Here is a 22228-nt window from a genome sequence, read left to right on the forward strand (position 1 = left end):
CGAAATGAGGTCTGTAACGTAACTTTTTCTTTAAAACATAGACACCAATGGGGCAGCGTGGTGTATTCTGGGATAGTTTTGAGGGTATTTGGAGAGTTTGTCCCGGATTCGATGCGTTTTAAGATTTGCTCGCAAAATGGGCATTTAATTGTATACTGTAAAATAATATTCATTTTTCACTTCCAAAAATAAATGCCTGTCGAAATATAGCACCTCCTTCTGGAGGTTAGTACTCCTTTAACACACGCATGGCCATCCAACCATTTTATCTACCGCCTAGATATGATTATAAGTCGTGATGCTGAAAATCTGAAATATGCTTTAGTACAAGTTAGTTCTTGAGACGCAGATAAAACCTATCCGCATTTGAATACTTTATAGAAATCAAGTTGAAACTCTTGAACTTTTCATTCATTCTTTCAATCTGCAGATAGGGATTTTTTAACCCAAGACAATGTCTGAATTGCGAACTAATCTCAATACCGTCAAATTAGATAAGGCATCCGATTGAAGACATACACAGGATTCGTTACTCAAGTAATTCATTCAGTTTCTTGAGTAACAATTCTAGTGTATCATTCAGTTACTTCTTCGATTGACCCATCCGGACTGTTGCCAGGTTGTAAACGTTTAAACTGCATTAGCTCAACTGCTGCAGAAGATGACTTGCTCTCATCGAGGACATACATATTCTTCTTCTTTCCTTTGAAGTCGAATTTCTTGAGCCACTTTCTCATATCCTCCCTCAAGACGCAGTGGAAGATGAAGACAAAGAGACCCTGGAGAGTGTTGAAGGTGCAGAACAGGTAGGCAAAAGCAGGATGACCACCGCTGATGACAAAGAAGCCGAACACCCATGTGAGACCAAACAGAGACATGACGCTGAAGGCCCGACGAAGCTGACGGAGTATCCATTGTTTGTCTACGCCTTCCCCATTGGTACCTGTGCATCAACATGTTGTTCTTCTATAAGCAACAATCCATATCTGTTAAAGACTAAACATTCTCTGCCAGTGCTGGATCGAAATAGGACTTACCCAAATTTTCATCTGACTCCTTCAACCACTTAATGGCAGAAAGAGTTGAGTTTTTATTTCATAATGACTTGTACCAAATACTGATTAACCTCCATGCTAAACCCATATCTGTATTCTGAAGGTCATCTTTCTTGGTACATTTTGAATCAAGTTCCAACAGGACAGGACACATTTCGACTGTACAACCCTCCGCAAAGACAAGGGGTGCTACAGACTTTCTAAAAACTTTTATCCACTGCTTACCGAGTCACGTGCGTCATCTGCATGACGTGACGTCAAAGAAGCGTTAGATTGTGGTCATTTCATGATGTTAAGGTTTGTTTAAAGGTGCATTTGAAAATCTAAGTTCAATTGTCCTTGCATGGGACATTAGGTCCTAGTGCTAACTTATTAATGGTACTCCCCGGGCAACAGCTGCTGCAATGACCCTGATTTGCGATACCTTGGGGGTGGGGGGAACTAGCAGATCAACCCGCCCCCCCCACCATGTGTGATGATAACAACCTATATTTCAACCCCCATGGTGCTTAAAGTCACAAGTATGACAATACAAAGTGCTGTGTGAACATCATAACATAAATCTTTTTTTTTACCTGTCAACGTTTTTTGCACCTTCTCCCTCTTGGCCAGCTTGTATATGACGATGGAGAAGATTATCATGTTGAACATCAGTATGAGACCAGCAGGAAGCAGAAAAGCGTACGACATGGGGAGATGAGCCAGCCAACAGCTGTCAACAGATGGGAACTTTATATCTCAGCATGATGGTGATCGTTATTTGATTGTATTAACGATGTGCTTCCCTTTGTTATAATGTGTGTATGAAATATGTGGTAACATAATCACCTAGCGCCAAAAAGCAGTTACTCAAGCAACTGGATATGATTTTGAAATTTTCAAAATCATATCCAGTTGCTTGAGTAACTGCTTTTTGGCGTATCGTATTACCTGGATGTCTAACCTTCATCGACGTATAATCACCTAGCCCCTGCCAAGTGCACATTCAATGGATTCCGCATTGTATTGTCTTGTTGCAATCTCCACATAGAAAGAACCTTAGTAGCACGTAAATCGGATGGATGACATACTTATAAATTTTGATAAAAGACTCTAGTTTTGCGGCCTTGAGGTAAGTTTTTAAAGTGACCGAAAATCAGCAATTTATCCAATTCCTAATAACATCAATATCATCAAGGGAAGTTTCGAAATTTAATGAATGACAAATTACTTTACAGAGATATTTTTTAGAAATGTACCTTATCGAGCATCTATTCTGATCTCCAGGCACCACGTTACATCTGTAGTATTATTAATGGCCTCGATAATATTGACTTTGTATATTCATGTATTATAACATATATACTTTTTTATTGCTTTTACTTAACTTGATGATTGTTAACTTCGGCGCAATTCAGCCATTGCTGTAAGGCCGATTTGTTCCTTGTTTATCAATAAACCATTTACTACTACTACTACTACTACTATTTGGAATATGAAATGTCATTTTATTACATTTAACACCTCAAAATGCAACCTACTAGTCGCTCATCTTGTATTCGTAGAGACTAGATGGCCCGACAGTTGACATCATGGCAAAAAGGGGAAAGCCTGAAACAAAAAAGCCACATTATGCTCTTGTGGTGAAATACATATTATCTCCCTTGTTCTAGTATTTATTACTTTCAGGACAGAAGTACTAGTATTGTTTGTTTGTTTTTGGTACTAATCAATGCTAGGTTTGTATGTTAGGGTTCCAAAATGAGCCGGTGGAGATTGGGTTTCACTTGATTGACAGGAATTTTAACAAATATGCATTGGATTGAAGGATCCGGTCGCATGAAATGGGACTATGAAACGAATATTATGGTGTAATAGTGACGATGATTTTATCATACAATAATGCATTATATTATGTTAAACATTAAGCCGATATTTCTGCTGGACATTAACATTTTCTAATTTGTTGTTTGCAGCTGCTTTTGAAAATGCACGTAGATTTGTATTTGTAGATTTGGTTATTAAATGATGCTGGGGAACTTTTATATTAAAAAAAGATATTGTAAAGTTCTGATGAAAATTAGTCTCCATGTTTAACCATGACAGACAATCCTCAATTTGCATAAAATACGTCCTTAACGGCAGTTGGGTATTAAAATGGTCTGCTTACCCCAAGCTACAACTACAGCCTTGTAGATAAAACTCTCAGACACATAGTGGCCAAAAACCATCACGGCAGCCAGAAAGATCATTACAGCCTCAACTGCCATCCACATTAACGCAGCCAATAGGAAATAGTGTAACAAAGCTGCTACAGCAGTGCAACCAATGGGAGATGCCGTTTGGTCGATGCCTGCTAAAAATGTGATTAGAATGGCCAGCAAAGCCACGCAGAGGTTGATCAGGACCAGGCGCTGGTTCCTGGCATGAGGACTGCGGGCACTTTGTCTTTGCTTCCTGGAATGAAAAAAATAAATAAATATGGCACAATTGTATACAATCCACAATATGTACCTTCTCGTAGAGTCACAGGGGGGTCGGGGGGCCAGGTCCTTGCCGATTTTAAAATCGTCTGACGTCTGAACGCGTAAATTTAAATCTAAACAACCAAACTGGAAACACTTAAAAGTATTTAGCTGGGCCAACATGTTTCAGACATGCATATTGGTACTTCCTGATATATTGTCAAACGTATCCTTGCTCAGTCATTCGATGACTTTAGGTTTAAGAGTTTAGTTTATAACATGGCCCAAAAGACCTATAAAAGAATTTAAAGCAAATTTATTGAAGGTTGGTCGGGTGAAATATTTGTACCTTCCCCACAAGTAAATGGAACTAGTTTGTAGTTTTATATTATTAGACTGTATTTGTTGGAACAGGCGGGCTTGTCAAATCTGAGGCCACAGCTAGTAAATTTTATTGTTGACATCCTTCGCCGACTCCAAATATAATGCGTTAAAATTTTGACATCATAAAACTTGTTAAACAAGAAATAATACCTATAAGTTAACTTTCAAATATGACAACATTCATTTCTCACTGAAACAACTTTTTCTATCATTGTACAAATGGTTTTGATTTATGTGAATATAACATATTTACAGCCACCATCACATATAAAAGGTATGAAATACATTGCATACTGTCTACACACTCCATATGTATCTGCTATCCACATTCCGGAATGACAACAAACATCTCTTCGGCATTTTGACCACAGTCAGAGGGCAACAATATTTGTCCCCCCCCCCCACATCAGGCGAAAATTAATGTGCAAGCTGATGTCATAAAAATTACTTGCTGTGGCCTAAAGAAAAAAAGAGAACAATGAAATACCTGGTACTGGGGCTATCTTTCAGAACTGAAATTAGAAACACAGGCCTACTAGTAAGTACTTACCTTGTAATGATGAAAGATAGTAGAGTGAGGACCAGGGTAATAATGGACACTATACTGCCCACATAAGTGATGGCTTCTAGTAGTCTTTCGTGCTCTCCAAACCCTGAACCATGCACATCCTGGGAGATTAAAAAGAATTTAAAAATTAAAACACATATTTAACAAGAAAAAATTATGAAAATATGTTGTTCCTATCTGGACTTATTGGCTTTTATACATTTCGCCAGAAAGTGCCCTGCAGTTCCAGAACAAGCTGCTAGGGGGACCAAACTCACACCACTTATTCCTGACGGGAAAAGGTATCTGTCACCAAAACCTCAAGACCATAGCATGTTCAGGACAAAGGATACAAAATCCGGAAGTTCTGCTGCAGTACCAAGGTCAGCCACCAGGAGGCCCATATTTGACCTTGACGTTTGTCTTCCTAAGACTTACCAACATACCAAATATCATCATAATCCATAAAGTCGTTCTGAAGGTATGCTGACCACAAAGTTGCGGAAACACACACAGTCAGACACACACACACACACAGACAGACATACATACATACATACATACAGACACACCAAAAACGATACCTCCATCTAAGGTGTTTTCGCACTATGCCTTCCAAGTATGCTTTCCAAGAGCATATACTTACACTAAGACTATATACCGCAAACTCGCAGCACACGTTAACAGTTCTCTTGGCCTTGGTATACATCACTGACCTGGGTTGACATGTACAAGGGCTGATAGGCTACTGCCGAGCGCGATCACAACAAAAAAAGTTCTATTACCTTCGTAAAGGAGGCTATGTTTTTGGTTTTGCCATGGAGGAGTTTCTGTGATCTTTGTCTGTCTGTATGTATGTATTAACAACATCATAACTCGAGAAGCTGCGAATGATTTTTAAAGATATTTGGCAAGTATGAGGCGGTTGTAGAAAGGAAGGTTAAGTTTGAAAATGGTTTACCTGATGTTTTCATACGGTACTGCAGCGACCTGTGTATAAATGTGTGTCGTTACGTCGGATAACATAACTAGAGAAGCTAGGGATGGTATGGTGTGGATGGTTAGAGACACAAGTTATAATGGGCCTCCAAGCGGGTAACTACAGTATCACAGTTAGCTTAAATTAACGTTTGAGTTAAATACTTGTAGAAGTGCCAGGTTCTATTTAAATAGTGGAAAGCTCCTGCAGCTGCAGCTGGAAGTATGTGGCGTGAGGTTGTCCCCCTAGCAGTTTGTCCTGGAACTACCGGGACAGCTGTATACAAAATACGGAGAGCCAAGGAAAATGAAAGTGTCTCGACAAATCAATACAGCGTAAGAGGGGCCCGAGTAGACCAATCAAGGTATCGCCTGATATTGCTGTGGTGACCTAGTTACATTCTCATTTAGATCTCATTTGTCTACCAAAACTTTTAATCAAACCCCTTCTGTTGTAATCATATATTATCTTTACAACCGGTGTACCAGATTTGTAGGCACGCGGTGCGGCGGCGGCTAGCTATATCACACCGAACAACCAGTTACACCCTACCTTAAGTTTGCACATCTAACTACTGAAAAGTTGTTCAAAGCTACATGTATTATGTCTCAACTGATGGCAGCTAGTTCCAGTCTACGGGTGATAGTTCTCGCAAAAAAAAACGAATTTTGAAACACCCTAATCCTTCCTTGATAATAGTATTCGAAGGCCTGACTATTTCTTGTTTTTTTCCTGAAGAGGGGGGGGGGGTACTTACTAGTTGGAACGCTAGGTTATTAGTCATTTCGTACACCATGCATAGTCGGTACTTTTTTCGCCTGTCTTTCAGCGATGCTCTATAGGTTTATTTTCATTTCTGTGACACTAGCACCCGGAGCCCATGACACTACCTCGTTATAAGCATTATGTCTTAACCGTCTGCATTTTTTTTATCTGCCCAAAAAATAGATTTGTCTGTAAAACTACAGGAGAGTTTGAAAAATAGGGCCCCGAGTAGACAAATCAATTTAAAAGCATTGTTTGAAGTTGGTGTGATAACCTAGTTACATTTCTAAGTTTCATTTCTCAACCCAACTTTTTTAATTATAATAATTTTGTTGCAATTAAATGTCATACTTTATAGGCATTATTTCTTATATTTGTCTGCCATGTAATTGATTTTTCCGCAAAATCCCAGAATAAATACGAATTCTTTCTGTGCTGGGCATTAGATGGAGCGACTTAATCCCTAATAAAAACATCAGCCTCCAAGCCAATCAACAACCAGCCCTCCATCATATGTAAACGCCGTCTTAGCTGGTTATAGGACAGCCTGTCAGACTCCCGCCTGTCAGACTCTCCAACCAGGTCCTACAGTGGTGCCCAGAAGGACGGAGAAAGAGGGACGTCCATTGATGAACTGGCAACAGGCAGTCGAGAGGGACATCCAAGCAGTTGGCTGCTGACAGAGAAAGCTGGGCTACTTTGACTACCTTATGCGTCACGAGACGCGGGAGCCTCTAAGTCTAAGTAAGTCTTCCTGTGCCCGATTGGGATAGGGTTTTAAAGAATTAGAAAAAAAAAACGAAAAAAAACCCAACAACATACTATTAGGGATATATAGAAGAGAGGTTCGGTGAGGAAGTAGTTATTGGAGTAAGTAGAGTTATAGGGAAACGAGCTTTTTAATTTATCAATATGTCAGCCAATACATTAGCAGGGTAGCGGACGCTGACGAGCGAGCGCAAATAAGACGAACAATGTGATAGAATAAGGAAGGTAAGTACATGTAGAAAAGTTAGTTGTCAATTTGCTAAAAAAATTGTGGGGCTTCAAAGTTGAGTTGTTTCTTTGCCTGTAAATGTTGAGAGAAATAACGATGATATAACGGAAATACGGTATCTTCACACTACAGGTTGAGCCTCCAGTGTCACGGGGGAACAACAGGCAAGGTCAGTGTGAAGACTTTGCCTTTTATTTTATTTATTGAAATTGCAACAGTGCAATACACGCGGAACAAAGACAGCTGTTGCTGGTGTTGTGTCCCGCACATAGAAACAGATACTGGACAATACTCATTTCCACTTGAGTCTAGTGGAGAAAGTCGTGTAAAGTGCCTTTCCCAAGGGCACAAGATCGGTGGCATGTCAGGACTCGAACCCGGGACCTCTTGATTCCGAGTCGCGCAATCTGCTGTTGTGCCACACGAACCCTCGACTTTGCCTTCTAAATTGTATGTAAAAAAGAATCACGGTTCTTAGAGGCAAATGCGCAAGTCTTGGCACATAGGCGACACCAACTCCGTTTGGTATCCTTATGACATGGAGTTATTAGGTGCAGTATCAACGATTAGCTGAAAGGCCCAAGAGCGCAACACCGGAGATGTCAGGAGATTGAACTTAATACGTCTTGGTTCCAAGCCAACCAGTCTGACCACTGCGCCACGCGATGCCACATAGGTTCTAGAAAAGAAGCATACATGTAGTATCAAATGGCGTTCGGGAAACAATGCGTCTTTCGGAAAGCAAGCGGTGCCTTGTTAATCGTCTTGGTTTGGGTTTCAGCTTGTACGGCTTTTGGCGGCTTCTGCCCCCAGCATTGTGAAAGAACAAACCTGCCTATACCTTTAGCTGAGCACATCCGATCTAATCTTGAAGGGGATTTGACAAGGCTAGTAACCCTTAATAAATGGACCGTGTGCAAGGATATAGATGGAACAGTAGCTGTACCTCAGGTAATTCCTTGCATTGGCAGGTACGCAACCGTGGTTGCAGTAGCGTGGTATCCAGTCGAACTCCTATCGGAAAAAACACTGGAGGGCCTTTGCCTTGAGTGTACCACGAACTTTGCCCTGGTGAAATGCGAAATCACAAATATTGAAGAGAATGTCCTGGCCAGATCTTCTAACCTATTGATGTTGGTACTAGACTTCAACAAAATCACGTGTATCAGGCAAAAGTCGTTCTCTGGTTTGAAACGTCTCCACACGCTGAGCTTGTCCAATAACAGAATTGTAAGTGTGGAAACTGGTTCTTTTATGAACCTTAGTTTGCTTGAGGTCTTAAATCTGCAGAATAACAATCTGCAGACAGTACACCCGGACTGGTTCTGTACGCTTCAGAACCTGGCGGAGCTCCGATTGGAATCAAACGACATTCCTTCGGGTGCATTCCAGTACCTAAATGACCTCGACGATTTGGCTCTAGGTGGGAACTTTCAATTTTTGGACGGGGACACTTTCTGGGGGACAAAAAGCATTCCTTCCATTCTTCGCGTTGTCGGCGGAAGGTTGGGCTTTGTTCGTACCATGGTGGTGCATGAGAGGGCGTGGAGCCTTCTTGTCCACAATCACAAAACTGATCGTGAGTCGCCTCACATCAGGAGACAGGACGTGTCACTAAGGGTCTCCAGGTACCTTCTCTGTTTCACCCATGACCCGTTTAACCACGAACAGACTTTGACGTGGAAATATAACGAATACGCATATTATGACCCCAGGAGTGTTCCAATGGAAGACAATTCTTGCGGCATGCCAAACAGCCTCTTGACAACGATCGACAGCCATGCAAACTTTCTTGTCTTGTTGAAGACTGGATATTCCAACCAATACACACCCAGCGATGACACTGCCAGGTGTAGACAGGGGTGGGAACATAATAGTGGATTGATTATGGTTTTAAAGGGTGGTTTGCGTATACGATTCGCTTCCATATTAGAAGGAAACGAAACCAAAGCCCTTACCTTTACTTTGGATAGAACGACGCAGAGCACCAGTACAAGTAACTCAGCCACTGGAAGCATGAATACGTTCAGTCAAACAAACGTTAGAAACATAACCTGCTTCATACTGGCCAATGGAAAAACGAGTCGCATGGTGCTCGATGTATCTGAAGAAAACGGAATGAGGTACAGCAAAACATATCCAGATTCCGGCCAGCAGGCACCTGCGCCGAAGAACCAGACTCTGCTAGTGCAGACGTCACATCATCAGACCACTACGTCACCGGCTTTCACTAGGCAAGCTAGTACTATCTTAAGCAGACCGGCCCACGAGGACATTTTGATCTATGCTGCCTCTTCGCTGGTGCCGTTACTAGGTCTATGTCTAGCACTCGCCGCTGCGATGCTAAAGACGTTCGTAATCTTCAAAAATAAGGAGGACCAATGTCGTATCGTACCGCGTGCGAAACCTGGGCGGGCAAGGTCTTCGTCCCTCCCCGCCATTTCGCAGCAACACGGCGGCGTTCCACACCGCCAACTAACATCTTGCAGATCGCTGCCTACAAACCTTAGTTCAATCGAACCCAACTACTCTGAGATCCCAGAGGACACTGACCATGCACTTCACACGTACTGGGAAATCCCAGATGGCGGTATGTCTGACGTGACCAGATCGGCCTCATTTAGGAAGATTCCTACTATAACTCGCACACGGTTGGAAGACGCAGTCTCCTATCAGTCGCTGCCTGCTGCCCTACCCTCCACCGAACAGACGTATTGCAACATTCCAGACAGCGCCGAAGATGGCGAAGATGCGCCGTTGCCTTACTATGCTGTTGCCGTTGATTTGACGCTTCCTGTAGTTACGGGAAATGGGCAAGGCCTAGGCAGCATTTACCTCGGCAACCAGCACCAAAATTCACATAAGACTCGGTATGACAGACTGAGATCCCATCGTGTGACGTTCTACGGAAAGACAAGGAACACTCGTTGTTACCATAGCAGCTTGGGCAGACGTTCACTCCATCTCAGGAAGACCTCTATGCAAAATAAAACTGTGTATGGAAGATCCAAATCCCACCGAGTAACGATATACGGAAAGGCAGATGATGCTCCAAACAGACAAGGCATGCCAGCTCATGCAAAACCGCCAGCTTCTAGTTCACAATCGACGCAGGGACAACTTCATCAGAACGTTCAACTAAATGATGCAGCTTTACAGACCTCACAACCAAATTCCTACCGGCCATGGCAAATCGTCGATGGTGAAGGCCACTGGCGTAACTCATGGCGATCAGCATCCCTTCCCGAACTACTAAACAGGACAAAGGAGCTCCAGAGTAAAGATGACAGCACCACACCAAGGCGAACGTCCTTCGACATACCTCAAAGTACCTACCGCCCATCTGGGGCACTGTTAAACTACTGGCCATGGAAGATTGAAAGGGGTCCAATCACACTACGACGGCATGCGTCCCTACCTTTGCTCCGCAGTACACCGCAAAATGAAGTCACATCAAACCAAATACAAACAAACACCTACTGGGAAGTGCCATTCACATACCCGTGGGAAGTGCCATTCAACGCACATTCTAACCCATTACCTTTGGAGCGTCCGATACCCACTGTACCAAACACCTACTGGCCATGGGAGATCGCAAATGGCAGCAATCCAGGTCTCCTGAAGAGGACGCCCCTTCCTTCCTGCGATGAGACAACGCGAAGTGAAGCCCCTCCACAAATAAACACCTACTGGCCTTGGGAGATTACTGCTGTTGGACAGTTTAACGCACCGGATCCTGAGCCCATGATTCCCATAGTACCAAGCAAATAATAGTAAAAGCTTCAAACACCACAAAAACAGTTTCAAACCTGAAACATATGAAGGCTTGTGTCGTAAGATGTCGACTCCTTTAATGGAGGTTGCTTTTAGTCTGTCGCGCGGAAATATATTGCAATTTTGTCGCCTGATGGCCCACATAGCCCAATTTTAATGTCTCGTCTTAGAGGATTGCGGAAAAATTATTATCACACGTTTCAAGTAGAATTCAATAATTTTCGTCAATGACTAACGGAATCTCTGGTTCAACAAGTATTAATCTATAAGCTCTGAATTGACGTGTAAATTGAAATAACGATGAATTGAGGTGTAAATTATGCATATGAAAGCAATAATTTAGACAGAACATATAAGAAAAAAAAGTAAGACCTAACTGGCTTATCGCTGCTAAAAAGTAGTGAATGCTACCTGAAACGTCTCACAATTTCCAAAACCTATTCATTTGCTTGAGTAATAGTTTTCTTGTACATTTTATACCTGGATGTCTAACCTTCAAGGACGTAACCGTAAGGGTATTTGGATACGTGCCTATTGTGAATATAGAATTAGCCTGACTTACGAAGAGCACAGCGAAGTTAGTGAGGTGGTTACAGGTGCACGTGTACCGTCCGTTGGCCTTGCCCTGACTCATACACCCATCTGATGACCACGCCCCTTGTCCTGCATCAGCCTCAAAGTCCCAGAAAACACATCTCACCACTTTAACTTCTTCATCAGAAACTTCCTGGAAATAAGAAATAAAATAAGAATATGTAGGTTTTATTCATTCAAAAAAGTTTTTGCATACTCAATTTTCATACATGTCATTAAATATACTATCTACCAATTTCAACATAAGGCCACACCAATTTAATTTGTTGGTTCTCGGATTTTTTCAGGAAAAATATGAAGCGACAGGGCGAAAAAAAATAAAAATAAAAACAGATCTAGGCATCCTATTATAGCCCCAAATGCTACGATAGGAGGTATGAAGTCAACACAAAAGGCTGGTTCAAAATTTTAGCAATGAATTTTTAACTTCTAATGATACCACTGCATTGAAAGATTGAATAAATGTAACGACTAGGAAAGAAAAGGACTGTTTTCAACTGTTCAGGGCTAATTATGAGCATTTTGCAGTTGATTATTAAATTTTTTTTTTGGAAATCAGGAAAAAATGAAGAGGCGAATTCGAGAACCAACAAATTAAATTGGTGTGGCCTAACTACATTTTGTACTCAAAAGTGAGTAATTCTTAAGAATGTCATCAACGCGTGCATTAACCCTACCTAGACCGGGCTTTTTTTGACATGGGGGGACCGGGGGGGGGTCTCTTTGACCCCCCCCCTAAGAACTCGCGAACAGTATATCGTATGACCACCAAATTTTCAGAGAATGGTGTACTAGTGAAAATTTATCATATCTACAATTTTTATGTCGTTATGACGTATTATGACGTCATTATGACGTCATTAATGTGATTTTATTGGCCAAAACCGTCTAAATAGGTTTTTCCCTGAAAACTAAATGGTATTCAACATAACTGTACCAAAAGTGTTTGTGACAGAATATTATTGTGTACTAAGTTTTATGTTGCCCATAGCAACACCGGTGACGTCATAAAATGACGTCATGCATATTTTAGATAGCCGCCATCTTGGATCATCAATCTTGAATTTCAAAAATAGTTTTTTTTCATGATAAAGCCTAAAATACATTGTAAACAGACCAAAGACGTTCATATGAACCTTTTTTGTAAAAAGAAATGTGAGTATTGATGAAATTTTAATGAAAATAACCCGTATATACCTGTTCTAATGATATGGTCCGCCATCTTGGATTTTGGCCAATGACGTCATCAAATTAGCATAAATTATGCATATTTAATAATAAAATTTACATAAAATTATATGGGATGTTATTAATATTAGAAACCATGAGTAACTTGACATAAAACTCATAAAATTCTATTGTTGAAACAAAAAGTACTAAATTTAGCAAAAAATGCCTGTCAGAAACCCGTTGCCATGGCAACACAAAAAATTATAATCTTATTCCAATGATAGAGAATTGTTGCCAACAATATTTTAGGAAAAGTCACCAAGTTTCGCCGTTCTACGGCTAGCCGTTCAGACGCTAGGTGACATCAAAGTTGCCGCGGGCACTTTTAGCCCCCCCCGGTCTAGGTAGGGTTAATTGTCGCCTGATTTGGGAAAAAAAGACAAGAAATTTTGTTGCCCTCTGACATGCCAAAAATGGGTAAATATGTCTGTTGCCATGCCAGAATGTGAATGGAAGATAAATTTGAACAGAGGAGACAAGACAAGGCTCTGATTTATTGTTTGTCTTTTACTTTGCTGCAGTGATGTATTTCATCCTTTTATGTGTCATGTTCTCAATGAATCGAAAAAAAATTGTACAATATCAACTAATGATTAAAAACTTTTTTTGTAGTGACAAATGGCACAATCAAAATATTTGTATTATTTCTTGTTCAACAAGGTTTATGATGTCAAACTTTTTTTTCTTGTTTTTTGGCCTGCCTTTTTCACCCTATCGCATTAGATTTGGAATCTGCAAAGGATCTTCAATAAAATTTACTTGCTGTGCCCGTATACATACAAATCACAGGTGTACATAGTCTAGTAATTTCTCCCGCCCGCTCCATTATTTGTCTAGAAAAATCCGTTAATCAAGAAATAAAATTGGTGTGGCCAAAGCCATAGTGTAAAAAAATAGAACAACGTGCACAATACCTCTGTGGGTGCAAAGGTGATGACAACTGGCTCTGGTAGGTTCTTCACCTGCATCCCTGCAACTCTACCGCTAATGATGTGGGTTCGCACGGCATCCTGGGAAGGCTGAACAAACAGGCTGTCGTCGTTGTACAGAATGTAGCTCACTCGGACGTCTGGGTAGGGAAAGAAGGGTGTAACTAAAGTTAGGAATAATTTCTGGTGTGTATAAAAAAATCCCAATTGCCTATGTTCTACCAACTTTATTAAAATATATATGTAGGTTTCAGTTTAACTAAGATTATGTTCCATTTACTTCGAAAGTTCATCTGTGTTCACTTGTTAGAAGTCATTTCGAAGCAAGTATTCACTGTAATTTCTACATTGTCCATTCCTAAATAAAGATCGGAGTTGTACGGTCGAACATTTGTGTGTTGGAAATTTCATGTTACAGTTCAAATGTGCTTGATTATTTTTATTTTAGCTAGTCATCTAGTGTATGCGCAGGTAATACAAGCCATCTACGAAACGCAGTTCATGGTTTGTTTGAAAGCTTTAAGGGTTAATGAACCACCCAGAGGTATATATGGAGGGATAATGCATTGTCAAAATCGTGTTTCCGAGAGCCACACCTTGAGTATGCTAAAGGTCCCACTTCATCCGCCATCCGCGGATTTTTTACGACGTATTTTTACGACGTAGTTCAGCCATCGACGTACATATTTCAAATACGGCGTAGTTAGCCATCCGCGTATTTTGAGGAAAATATGACTTTAGTTTGAGCCATCCGCGTATTTTGAGGTAATACGACATAGATGACTACGACGTATTTTGTAGGTTCCTCACACGCAATTAATGCTAGCATCTGGGCCTTGAACTACACATTAGCCTCATTGCCTCTCGGGCTTGGCATCTTGAAGGGTGAAAGTGACTTGTTATGCCAATCTTTACACATATGTGGTAAATCTCATGAAATTAAGATATAAAATACCTGTTGTGTTGTCTAAAGGTAGTACGTTCGAGAGTTTGGCAGGCAGACTGATGGAGACATCAATGTCAGCAGTCTGTAAAAAGCCCTCTCTTTCATCCTCCTTGGTAAAGCTGAACAGCCGGCCTTCACTCAGGCTGTTAGAACTGTTTCCATTCAGAAACAAGGCAAGTCCTGTGGTAAAACAAGAGTTTCAGAACAATATCAGCCCTCTGTATTAAACCCCATAGTATGCAATAAAGCATGCCTAAAGGCACCCCTTTCATGTTGTTTAGTCGCCTGAACCAACGGAACCTTTTCTCATGTTTTGATACATGCCTAAGCCCATGTCACATATATTCACGACGTTTCCCAAAATCTGTTTCTAAATACCAGCCAACCAGGGTTGACCCAGCTTACCTTTCTATACGAATCAAATTTCAGTTAAATTGGAGGCAAATTTGACCATTTTCCCGTGTCTAAAATTGGCCAAACTTTCAGCATGTTAAAGATCCCATCTTTCTAAAAAGAGTAGGGGCTCTTTTTTGTGTGACCATGTGAGTGATTCAAACCTTACAGTCTGGTCTCAGGTATGTGATATTCACCTGTCATGTCAATAATTCAAGAAATATAGTAAATAATATAAATTTAAGAAGTTAAAATAAAATATAAATGTTTCCTTTTGTGGTGTTAAATTATAGCCTATTCCACACTGTCTCTTCACTGGTTTCATGACATAATAATCCGAAAACAAAACAATCTCCGATTGACTCTCATCCTGACCTTGGCCCTGATCAAATTCCTGCACACTGACGTCAGCTGCCTGCAGTGCCACGTCCTGTCGCTTGGAGGTGAACCTGTCTGTACTCAGATCCACTCCGTCTGCAAACATCTCCAATGCATGAAGAACTCTGCATGAGGTAAAATATTGTCTGCATTCTACTTGGCTGTAACGAATACAACGTAGTTTTTTTTCTCTTTTGTCAATACAAAACAACACGTTCAACGTAGTGATTTTCTATTTTGTCAATATAGATATATTCAATGTGTTAAAAGTTGTAATGTTGTCTTATATTGGTTTAATTATCCAAAACGCATACAATATCGATGCACATACATTAGCAAAATAAGGTATCTTTGATAACTTTGTGACGTTACCTTGTTGGGGCTCTATCGGTTTGATGGCTATCCAGAAGCACAGTTTCGTTGACCTTTATGAAGTTATCTGCAATTGTCAGAATGGATTCTCCAATCTGGAGAATAGAAATATTATACAGTTTACTGCAAGTTCATGATCGAGGGGCTAATTGCTGGTAACAAGGACATATGAAGATCGATTTACATGATGAGTACAAACATAATACCGCACCCCTGTGAATAGTTTTTTTCAGGTTGGTAAATAACTGTTTGAATGTATTTTCTCGTTAACGTGCAAGGCAATAATATACATTGCGAGCTACATTCTTTTATCAAAATTGCTCTAAGTTCTAATAGCAACGTCTTTAAGGCGACACAACACAGTATTAGCCCTATGGGGATTTCTATAGTTAAGGACCCCAAAGTGACTCACTTCGACTCACTGAAAATCATAGTAGGGTGCACAAGCAAGGTTCAGATTTTGTTTAATTTCAGGGTATAGTGTACAAAATATGTGAAAATGAGCTTAGATTTGCCGGCTAGTTCTTTTCTCATGCCCTCTTTATTAGCGCCACTGCAGAGGTCATGGAACTGCAGCCGAGGCACAGTACTAGGCGGGACAAGTATCCAAGCGCAAATCTACGCCGACTGAACACGCACCATAATTCAACTTTTACAGTCTCAAAACTGACGTATTCCTCTAACATTTACCACAGGTTCTATCTCAATGACATGCACAAAACAATCTCTGCACCCTTCTCTAGTATTGTGCAGCACTACTTTGTGCCCGGACTACTTTTGACTACGGGGTTCGCCCATTAATACTGTGTTGTGCGGCCTTAAGCACGCCTTGAATCATGTGTAAAGATATACGTGAGCGAAGAAACAAAACCTATACGCATGTTGGAAGGTATGCGTCAAAATTGATTTTGTGTAGTGCAACTGAATAATGTTTCTACAACTGCCGATGCAAAACCCAGCATGCAGTGGGTGTTGATGATGATTAAATAATGTTTGTAAAACGACTTGATTTAAAACAATGTCAGAGAGGATGGCAGGTGGTAAAAAAAACGAAATTGTAAAGTAAAATCTGACCTGCTCAGTGCCGCTGGCGTTGACTATTTTGTGTAATATGTCTGTAATGGTGCTAACATCACCAGACGAGAGCGTTTCGGCCTGTGTTGTGATCACCTGAAGTTCCGTTGCCACAGACAGAGCTGTCTCGTTGTTCACTACAATCTGCAAAATACATAACAACGTCCGTTGCAGTAGGAGAAAGCGCTTGAAGGAGCTATTTAAACCATCCCAAATATTATCCTAATTGCTACATACCCTTTTGAGATATCATTTTATTACGTTGGTGTACTTGGGACAGTTTGGTGTAAATGCGTACCTGACACAGTTCGGTGTTAACACATAGGACAGTTTACCTGGGACAATGTTGTGTCACAATTACTTGGGACAGTTTACGTGGGACCTAAAGACTTACCTGAGACAGTTTGGTGTAAACACTTATCTGGGACAGTTTGGTGTAAACACCTGCCTGGACATATTGGTGTAAGCACGTGGGGTAGTTTGCTGTAAACACTTACCTGGGACAGTGTTATGTAACAATTACTTGGGACAGTTTACGTGGGACAGTTTGACGTAAACACTTACCTAAAACAGTTTGGTGTAAAAACTTACCAGGGACTTTTTGATTTGAACACGTACCTGGGACAGTTTGGTCCAAACACGTACCTGGACAGATTGGTGTAAACACTTACCTGGACAGATTGGTGTAAACACTTACCTGGACAGATTGGTGTAAACACTAACCTAGACAGATTGGTGTTAACACTTACATGGGACAGTTTGGTGTGAACACGTACCTAGAACAGTTTGGTGTAAACACGTACCTGGGACAGTTTGGTGTAAACATTTAGGTGGGGCACTTTGATACGTACCAGAGACAGTTTGGTGTAAATACGTACCAGAGACAGTTTGGTGTTAACACGTACCTGGGGCAGTTTGGTGTAAATACGTACCTGAGACGGTTTGGTGTAAATACGTACCTGAGACAGTTTGGTGTAAACACGTACCTGAGACAGTTTGGTGTAAACACGTACCTGGGACAGTTTGGCGTAAACACTTACCTGGGACAGTTTGGTGTAAACACGTACCTGAGACAGTTTGGTGTAAACACGTACCTGGGACAGTTTGGCGTAAACACTTACCTGGGACAGTTTGGTGTAAACACGTACCTGGGACAGTTTGGTGTAAACACGTACCTGGGACAGTTTGGTGTAAACACGTACCTGGGACAGTTTGGTGTAAACACTTACCTGGGACAGTTTGTTTTAAACACTTACCTAGGACAGTTTGGTGTAAACACGTACCTGGGACAGTTTGGTGTGAACACGTACCTGGGACAGTTTGGTGTAAATACGTACCTGGGACAGATTGTGTAAGTCAGTGTCACACCTGAGGACGACCGGCTGGTCCCACACTGCAGTAACTGTTGTATTTTGTGTGACCCGGCAGAAACGAGTAGCCAGGGGCTTCTCTGTGGGGTACAATATGGACTGTATAATGCATGGTGGTCTATAAATTTCTATAAAAGGCTAAAGTACTGAGTTCGAATCTGAAACAAGTCCCAGCGTTTCCCCCTGGAAAAGTCAGCTTTTAACATTTATTTCCGCACTTGGATCTGGTGGAAACAAATAACTAGCTGCAATTAAAAAAACGTCCCCATGGCTGATAGAACGTTAGGTAGAAGGTTTGTATTTTGGCGTGTTTAAGGAGAATCATGGTGTCCTTACTGGATCAATCATGTCACTCTTTCAAAGTTTCTACTTAATCAACGTACAAAGCTGTTATGTTCACATGTAGAGGTTATGCAAACAGACAAAATGTCGTTTCTATGCGTCTGTAGTTATCATCTTTGCTCATAACAGTGATCGAGATGGTGTACCCTTGAAACTATTTCTCTGAATTTGAAACGCACAAATGAAATTAACAGGATTCTGCTCTATTTCATAAGTGCCTATTTCTATCACATGATTTTGGTCCAAATCCACGCTGTTTACCAGTCACAAAACAGCTACACACGTAAACACACGTAAACATTTATTAAAGGCTTTATAAATAGGGTCATTCATTTATCTATATGTACATTCAGCTTACGATAGCTGTTTTCAGTACATACAGTATATTAGTACATAAAACACAGTCAAAACAGAATCATGAACCCAAAATCAAATTCCTACCCATTTTATAGGAAAAAAAGGTCAAAACTTGGAGGTTAAATTTTCGTACCATTTTCTGCGGACGAGTTACACCGTTCAGCAGAGTAGTTGAAACTGCCGCCGTCTGTACGTGGAAAAGTCACCTGTCCGGCTTCGGTCTCAACAGACTCCTCTTTACAGTAGTCTGTCGTAATGAATGATAATCATGACTCAATATATCGAGTAAATACAAATAATTGACAAGCAAAATTTAAAAAAAAGGACTTCTTTGATAAGAATCTCAAAGGACAACATCTGTGAAAATATGATTTCATGACGATAGGGATGATTTATTTGCATGACAAGATACATCATTCGTCAGCTATAAAGGTAAACATCATTTAACAAGTATGTCAGATCATCTAGAAGAGAATACCGGTGAGTGAATATATTAAAGGCATCCAAAGCAATTTCAATATCAGTAGCACGGGATTTGATTTTCAAAGCCAGTTGTTCGGCCATTCTTAAATGTGGCATGTGAAATGGACCTTATCCCACAGCATGCTGATATCTGTAAGAAAAAACGACTTATCGTTGATAGAAAATTCCATATCGTAGGCTGGTTCTAGACATTTATTGGTGATACAAAAAAAGGACTCCTGACATAGCTTGCTTTTCCTTACAGGAAAAGCTATCTGTTACCAAAAATTCAAGACCACAGCATGTTCAGGACAAAAAATAAAAAAAGGAAGTTCTGCTGCAGTACCAAGGTCATCCACCAGGAGGCCCATATTTAACATTGGCCTTCGGCTTCCTAAGACTTACCCGCATACCAAATATCATCACAATCCATAAAGACGTTTTAAAGTTATGCTGACTACAAATGTGCGGAAACACAAACACACAGACACACACACGTACACACACACACACAGAGAAGCGCCAAAAGCAATACCTCCATTTTTCATGGAGGTAACAAGCCCTTACCACAGACTGGCAGGTCACACAGCTCCCATCTCTTTGCGGGGTCCGTGGTGTAGCACCAGATCGCCGACCAGTCATCAGGATTGCGGCAGTAGTTCTCCACCAGCCCGCCCGCCGGGTAGTTACGGGCTGTCCTGTCGTGTCCATGGGGTGTCTGACGGTCCAAGCGCTGGCACGTCCGGCCTGTTTCGGTCACAGCGAGGGTTCCTCGGTAGGACGCTCCATTGCCCACCTGGCACGTCTCTTCTACATAAAAAAGCATCAAGCATGAGGCTTAGGAACATGTAGTATACAAGAGTTCCTAGATCTCAGTCCTTAATGAAATATGGGCTTGATATGCATAATTTACATTCAATAGCGTAGATACCTGTCTAAGCTACCCACATGGCAAAAATTAGATAAATACAATGTGAATTTATCTGCTCTGAAAGGTTTCACCTGAAACACCCTGCAGTTCCAGAACTAGAAGGTATTTAGAATACATTTGAATGCTTGTATAGTGTGAGCCAAAAAAAATGAAATAATATGTAGTTTTCCGATCCCGGCTAATCACTTACAGTTACAGTTCAGCAATGTGAACATTGAAATGTCAATAATTTGTATTTTTATCCAGTTGAAGATTTCATTAATGTGTAAACAGTATAAGCAGTAATATTGGAGTGTTCTGTACAGAATATGACTATTCATTCATATCTGTTGTAGCAATGATAGCTCGATCAGTATCATAAATTATCAATCTTTACATATTCACAATCTATAACTATTATTGATATGCACATCATCATCATTATTCTACCGAATTTTCACATTAATTATGCAAATTAGTTCATCATTTGCATAATTGGTATCTGTTGATCAGGGTTCTAGCGAGCCTGGAATTTGTTCCCGTCATCCCACCTGTCGAGTGCTGAATGGGGTTTCCGGGGAAATTTTGTAATCTGGACCCTCTGAAACGAAAAGTTTCGTTTTCACAATCACCAATTTCAAAACTGAATTCTAAAGAACTAACTACTCCCCTTTTTAAGAACATACAGAAAAATTCCACACAGAATATAGTATTTATCTCATCACCCCTGTTTAACGTTTAGCTAATCAGATGGGGCCACTTGAATTCTCTTTCGGTGGAAACCACATGCAACGCGCTTTCACTGATTTCATCTGAACAGGGCTATAGTGGGCGGTCGAGCTTAGGCCGTATGTCTTGATCTGAAGGTCGACAAATTTTCTCGGCTGATGATCTTTCTTCTGTGTGAAAGGGTCTCTGTGTGAAAGGGTCTCTAGCGAATGGAGACTGTCTGGCCAATTTGATACGTCTTTTTCCACGCTAGGATCTGATTGGGGATTAATATCTAAAGCTACGTTTCTTCTATGCTTTCAGTTTGACAAGTTATGTGCAAAATACGGTGGCCCGGTGTCCAGTCTACTGCCGAATAGGAGTATTCCGTATGCACATATTGTGATTTTGTAATAGTTTATTTTTGCAATGGGTTGATATTGCAATAGTCCATATATTACATTGGAAATAGATTTTTGGGTTGAGATATTCATTGTGATGTCTGACCTCAAATTTTCTGCCATGGAATGCCAAAATACTAACTTTAGAGCAGTGATTATTTTTCTAGCATGGCTTTATGCGTAGTTTAATGCATTGAAGTGACAGAAAAGTAATGCAGATGACCAAATGTTGACATTCAGGTCTCCATATTTCTAGGTATAGGGGCGTATTTCACCAAAAACTGCATTTCCCCCCAAAATTTTACCTCCCCTATAGCTATGAAAGCATTACGTTTCCAACCTGTCACAATCTTCGCCCGCATGGAGATGTGCCCATGCCATGTTTGCGGATGGATTTTGACGAAGCGTGCGGTTATGCGGCCACTGAAGTCTCTGAAGTCGTTGTAGACCTCCGTGTCTCTGTCGTCATTCGCCGGAAAAACCTGCAGCATTTAAAGACATTGACTATATGCCAAGAATATCGAGCCCTCTTTAGAAACAGCTACATCCACACTTTAAGAAGTTCAAGTTTATCTAACGACAAAGTATACTGGCAAAGGAAACAAACCAATACAAACATAGAAAAAGTTTCAATGTTTCATGATATAACTTATATCTTTCTTATTACTAAAACAGCAAGGGTAGCATAAGTCTGTGATATAGTGTTACAGTCAATATAATTGAGGCTAATCATGGTATAAAGATATATTGAAATCTATCTGTAGCCCCGGTTCTCTTGAAATCTGAAATCTGTTGTTATAGAATAAAGAAATATACA

The 22228-nt window shown here is 40.7% G+C and overlaps 3 protein-coding genes across 3 annotated transcripts; all 3 read right to left on the bottom strand.

Moving 5' to 3' along the window:
• Positions 1-243: 243 nt before the first annotated feature.
• On the bottom strand, positions 244-2662 carry LOC109461652 (adhesion G-protein coupled receptor G6-like). The gene is made up of 3 exons (XM_019758033.1): positions 2576-2662; positions 1631-1767; positions 244-943 (listed from the first exon to the last, which is right to left on the bottom strand). Exons 1-3 carry the CDS (start codon positions 2626-2628, stop codon positions 576-578), a joined length of 558 nt encoding a protein of 185 aa, XP_019613592.1. The 5' UTR covers positions 2629-2662; the 3' UTR covers positions 244-575.
• A 507-nt stretch (positions 2663-3169) lies between these two features.
• On the bottom strand, positions 3170-15536 carry LOC109461653 (adhesion G-protein coupled receptor G2-like). Its single transcript, XM_019758034.1, has 6 exons — positions 15413-15536; positions 14654-14824; positions 13684-13838; positions 11508-11672; positions 4434-4552; positions 3170-3491 (listed from the first exon to the last, which is right to left on the bottom strand). The coding sequence occupies exons 1-6, from the start codon at positions 15519-15521 to the stop codon at positions 3170-3172; spliced, it is 1041 nt and encodes a 346-aa protein (XP_019613593.1). The 5' UTR covers positions 15522-15536.
• A 247-nt stretch (positions 15537-15783) lies between these two features.
• On the bottom strand, positions 15784-20218 carry LOC109461654 (apolipoprotein(a)-like). Its single transcript, XM_019758036.1, has 5 exons — positions 19960-20218; positions 19064-19177; positions 18199-18311; positions 16862-17005; positions 15784-15882 (listed from the first exon to the last, which is right to left on the bottom strand). Exons 1-5 carry the CDS (start codon positions 20216-20218, stop codon positions 15784-15786), a joined length of 729 nt encoding a protein of 242 aa, XP_019613595.1.
• Positions 20219-22228: the final 2010 nt, after the last annotated feature.

This window comes from Branchiostoma belcheri, unplaced genomic scaffold (assembly GCF_001625305.1).
Source record: "Branchiostoma belcheri isolate BF01 breed outbred unplaced genomic scaffold, Haploidv18h27 scaffold95, whole genome shotgun sequence".
Classification (NCBI taxonomy): Eukaryota; Metazoa; Chordata; class Leptocardii; order Amphioxiformes; family Branchiostomatidae; genus Branchiostoma; species Branchiostoma belcheri.

Coding starts and splice junctions, on each gene's coding strand:
- LOC109461652 (XM_019758033.1), bottom strand. CDS start 2,628: ATGATGTCAACTGTCGGGCCATCTAGTCTCTACGAATACAAGATGAGC. Junction 1,768..2,575: donor GAATACAAGATGAGCGACTA/GTAGGTTGCATT, acceptor ATCTGTTGACAG/CTGTTGGCTGGCTCATCTCC. Junction 944..1,630: donor GGTGCAAAAAACGTTGACAG/GTAAAAAAAAAG, acceptor GTTGATGCACAG/GTACCAATGGGGAAGGCGTA.
- LOC109461653 (XM_019758034.1), bottom strand. CDS start 15,521: ATGTTTGCAGACGGAGTGGATCTGAGTACAGACAGGTTCACCTCCAAG. Junction 14,825..15,412: donor GGAATTTGATCAGGGCCAAG/GTCAGGATGAGA, acceptor GTTTTACCACAG/GACTTGCCTTGTTTCTGAAT. Junction 13,839..14,653: donor ACCTTTAGACAACACAACAG/GTATTTTATATC, acceptor TTCCCTACCCAG/ACGTCCGAGTGAGCTACATT.
- LOC109461654 (XM_019758036.1), bottom strand. CDS start 20,218: ATGCTTTTTTATGTAGAAGAGACGTGCCAGGTGGGCAATGGAGCGTCC. Junction 17,006..18,198: donor ACTTACACAATCTGTCCCAG/GTACGTATTTAC, acceptor TGTATTTTGCAG/ATTGTAGTGAACAACGAGAC. Junction 15,883..16,861: donor ACGCCAGCGGCACTGAGCAG/GTCAGATTTTAC, acceptor TCTATTCTCCAG/ATTGGAGAATCCATTCTGAC.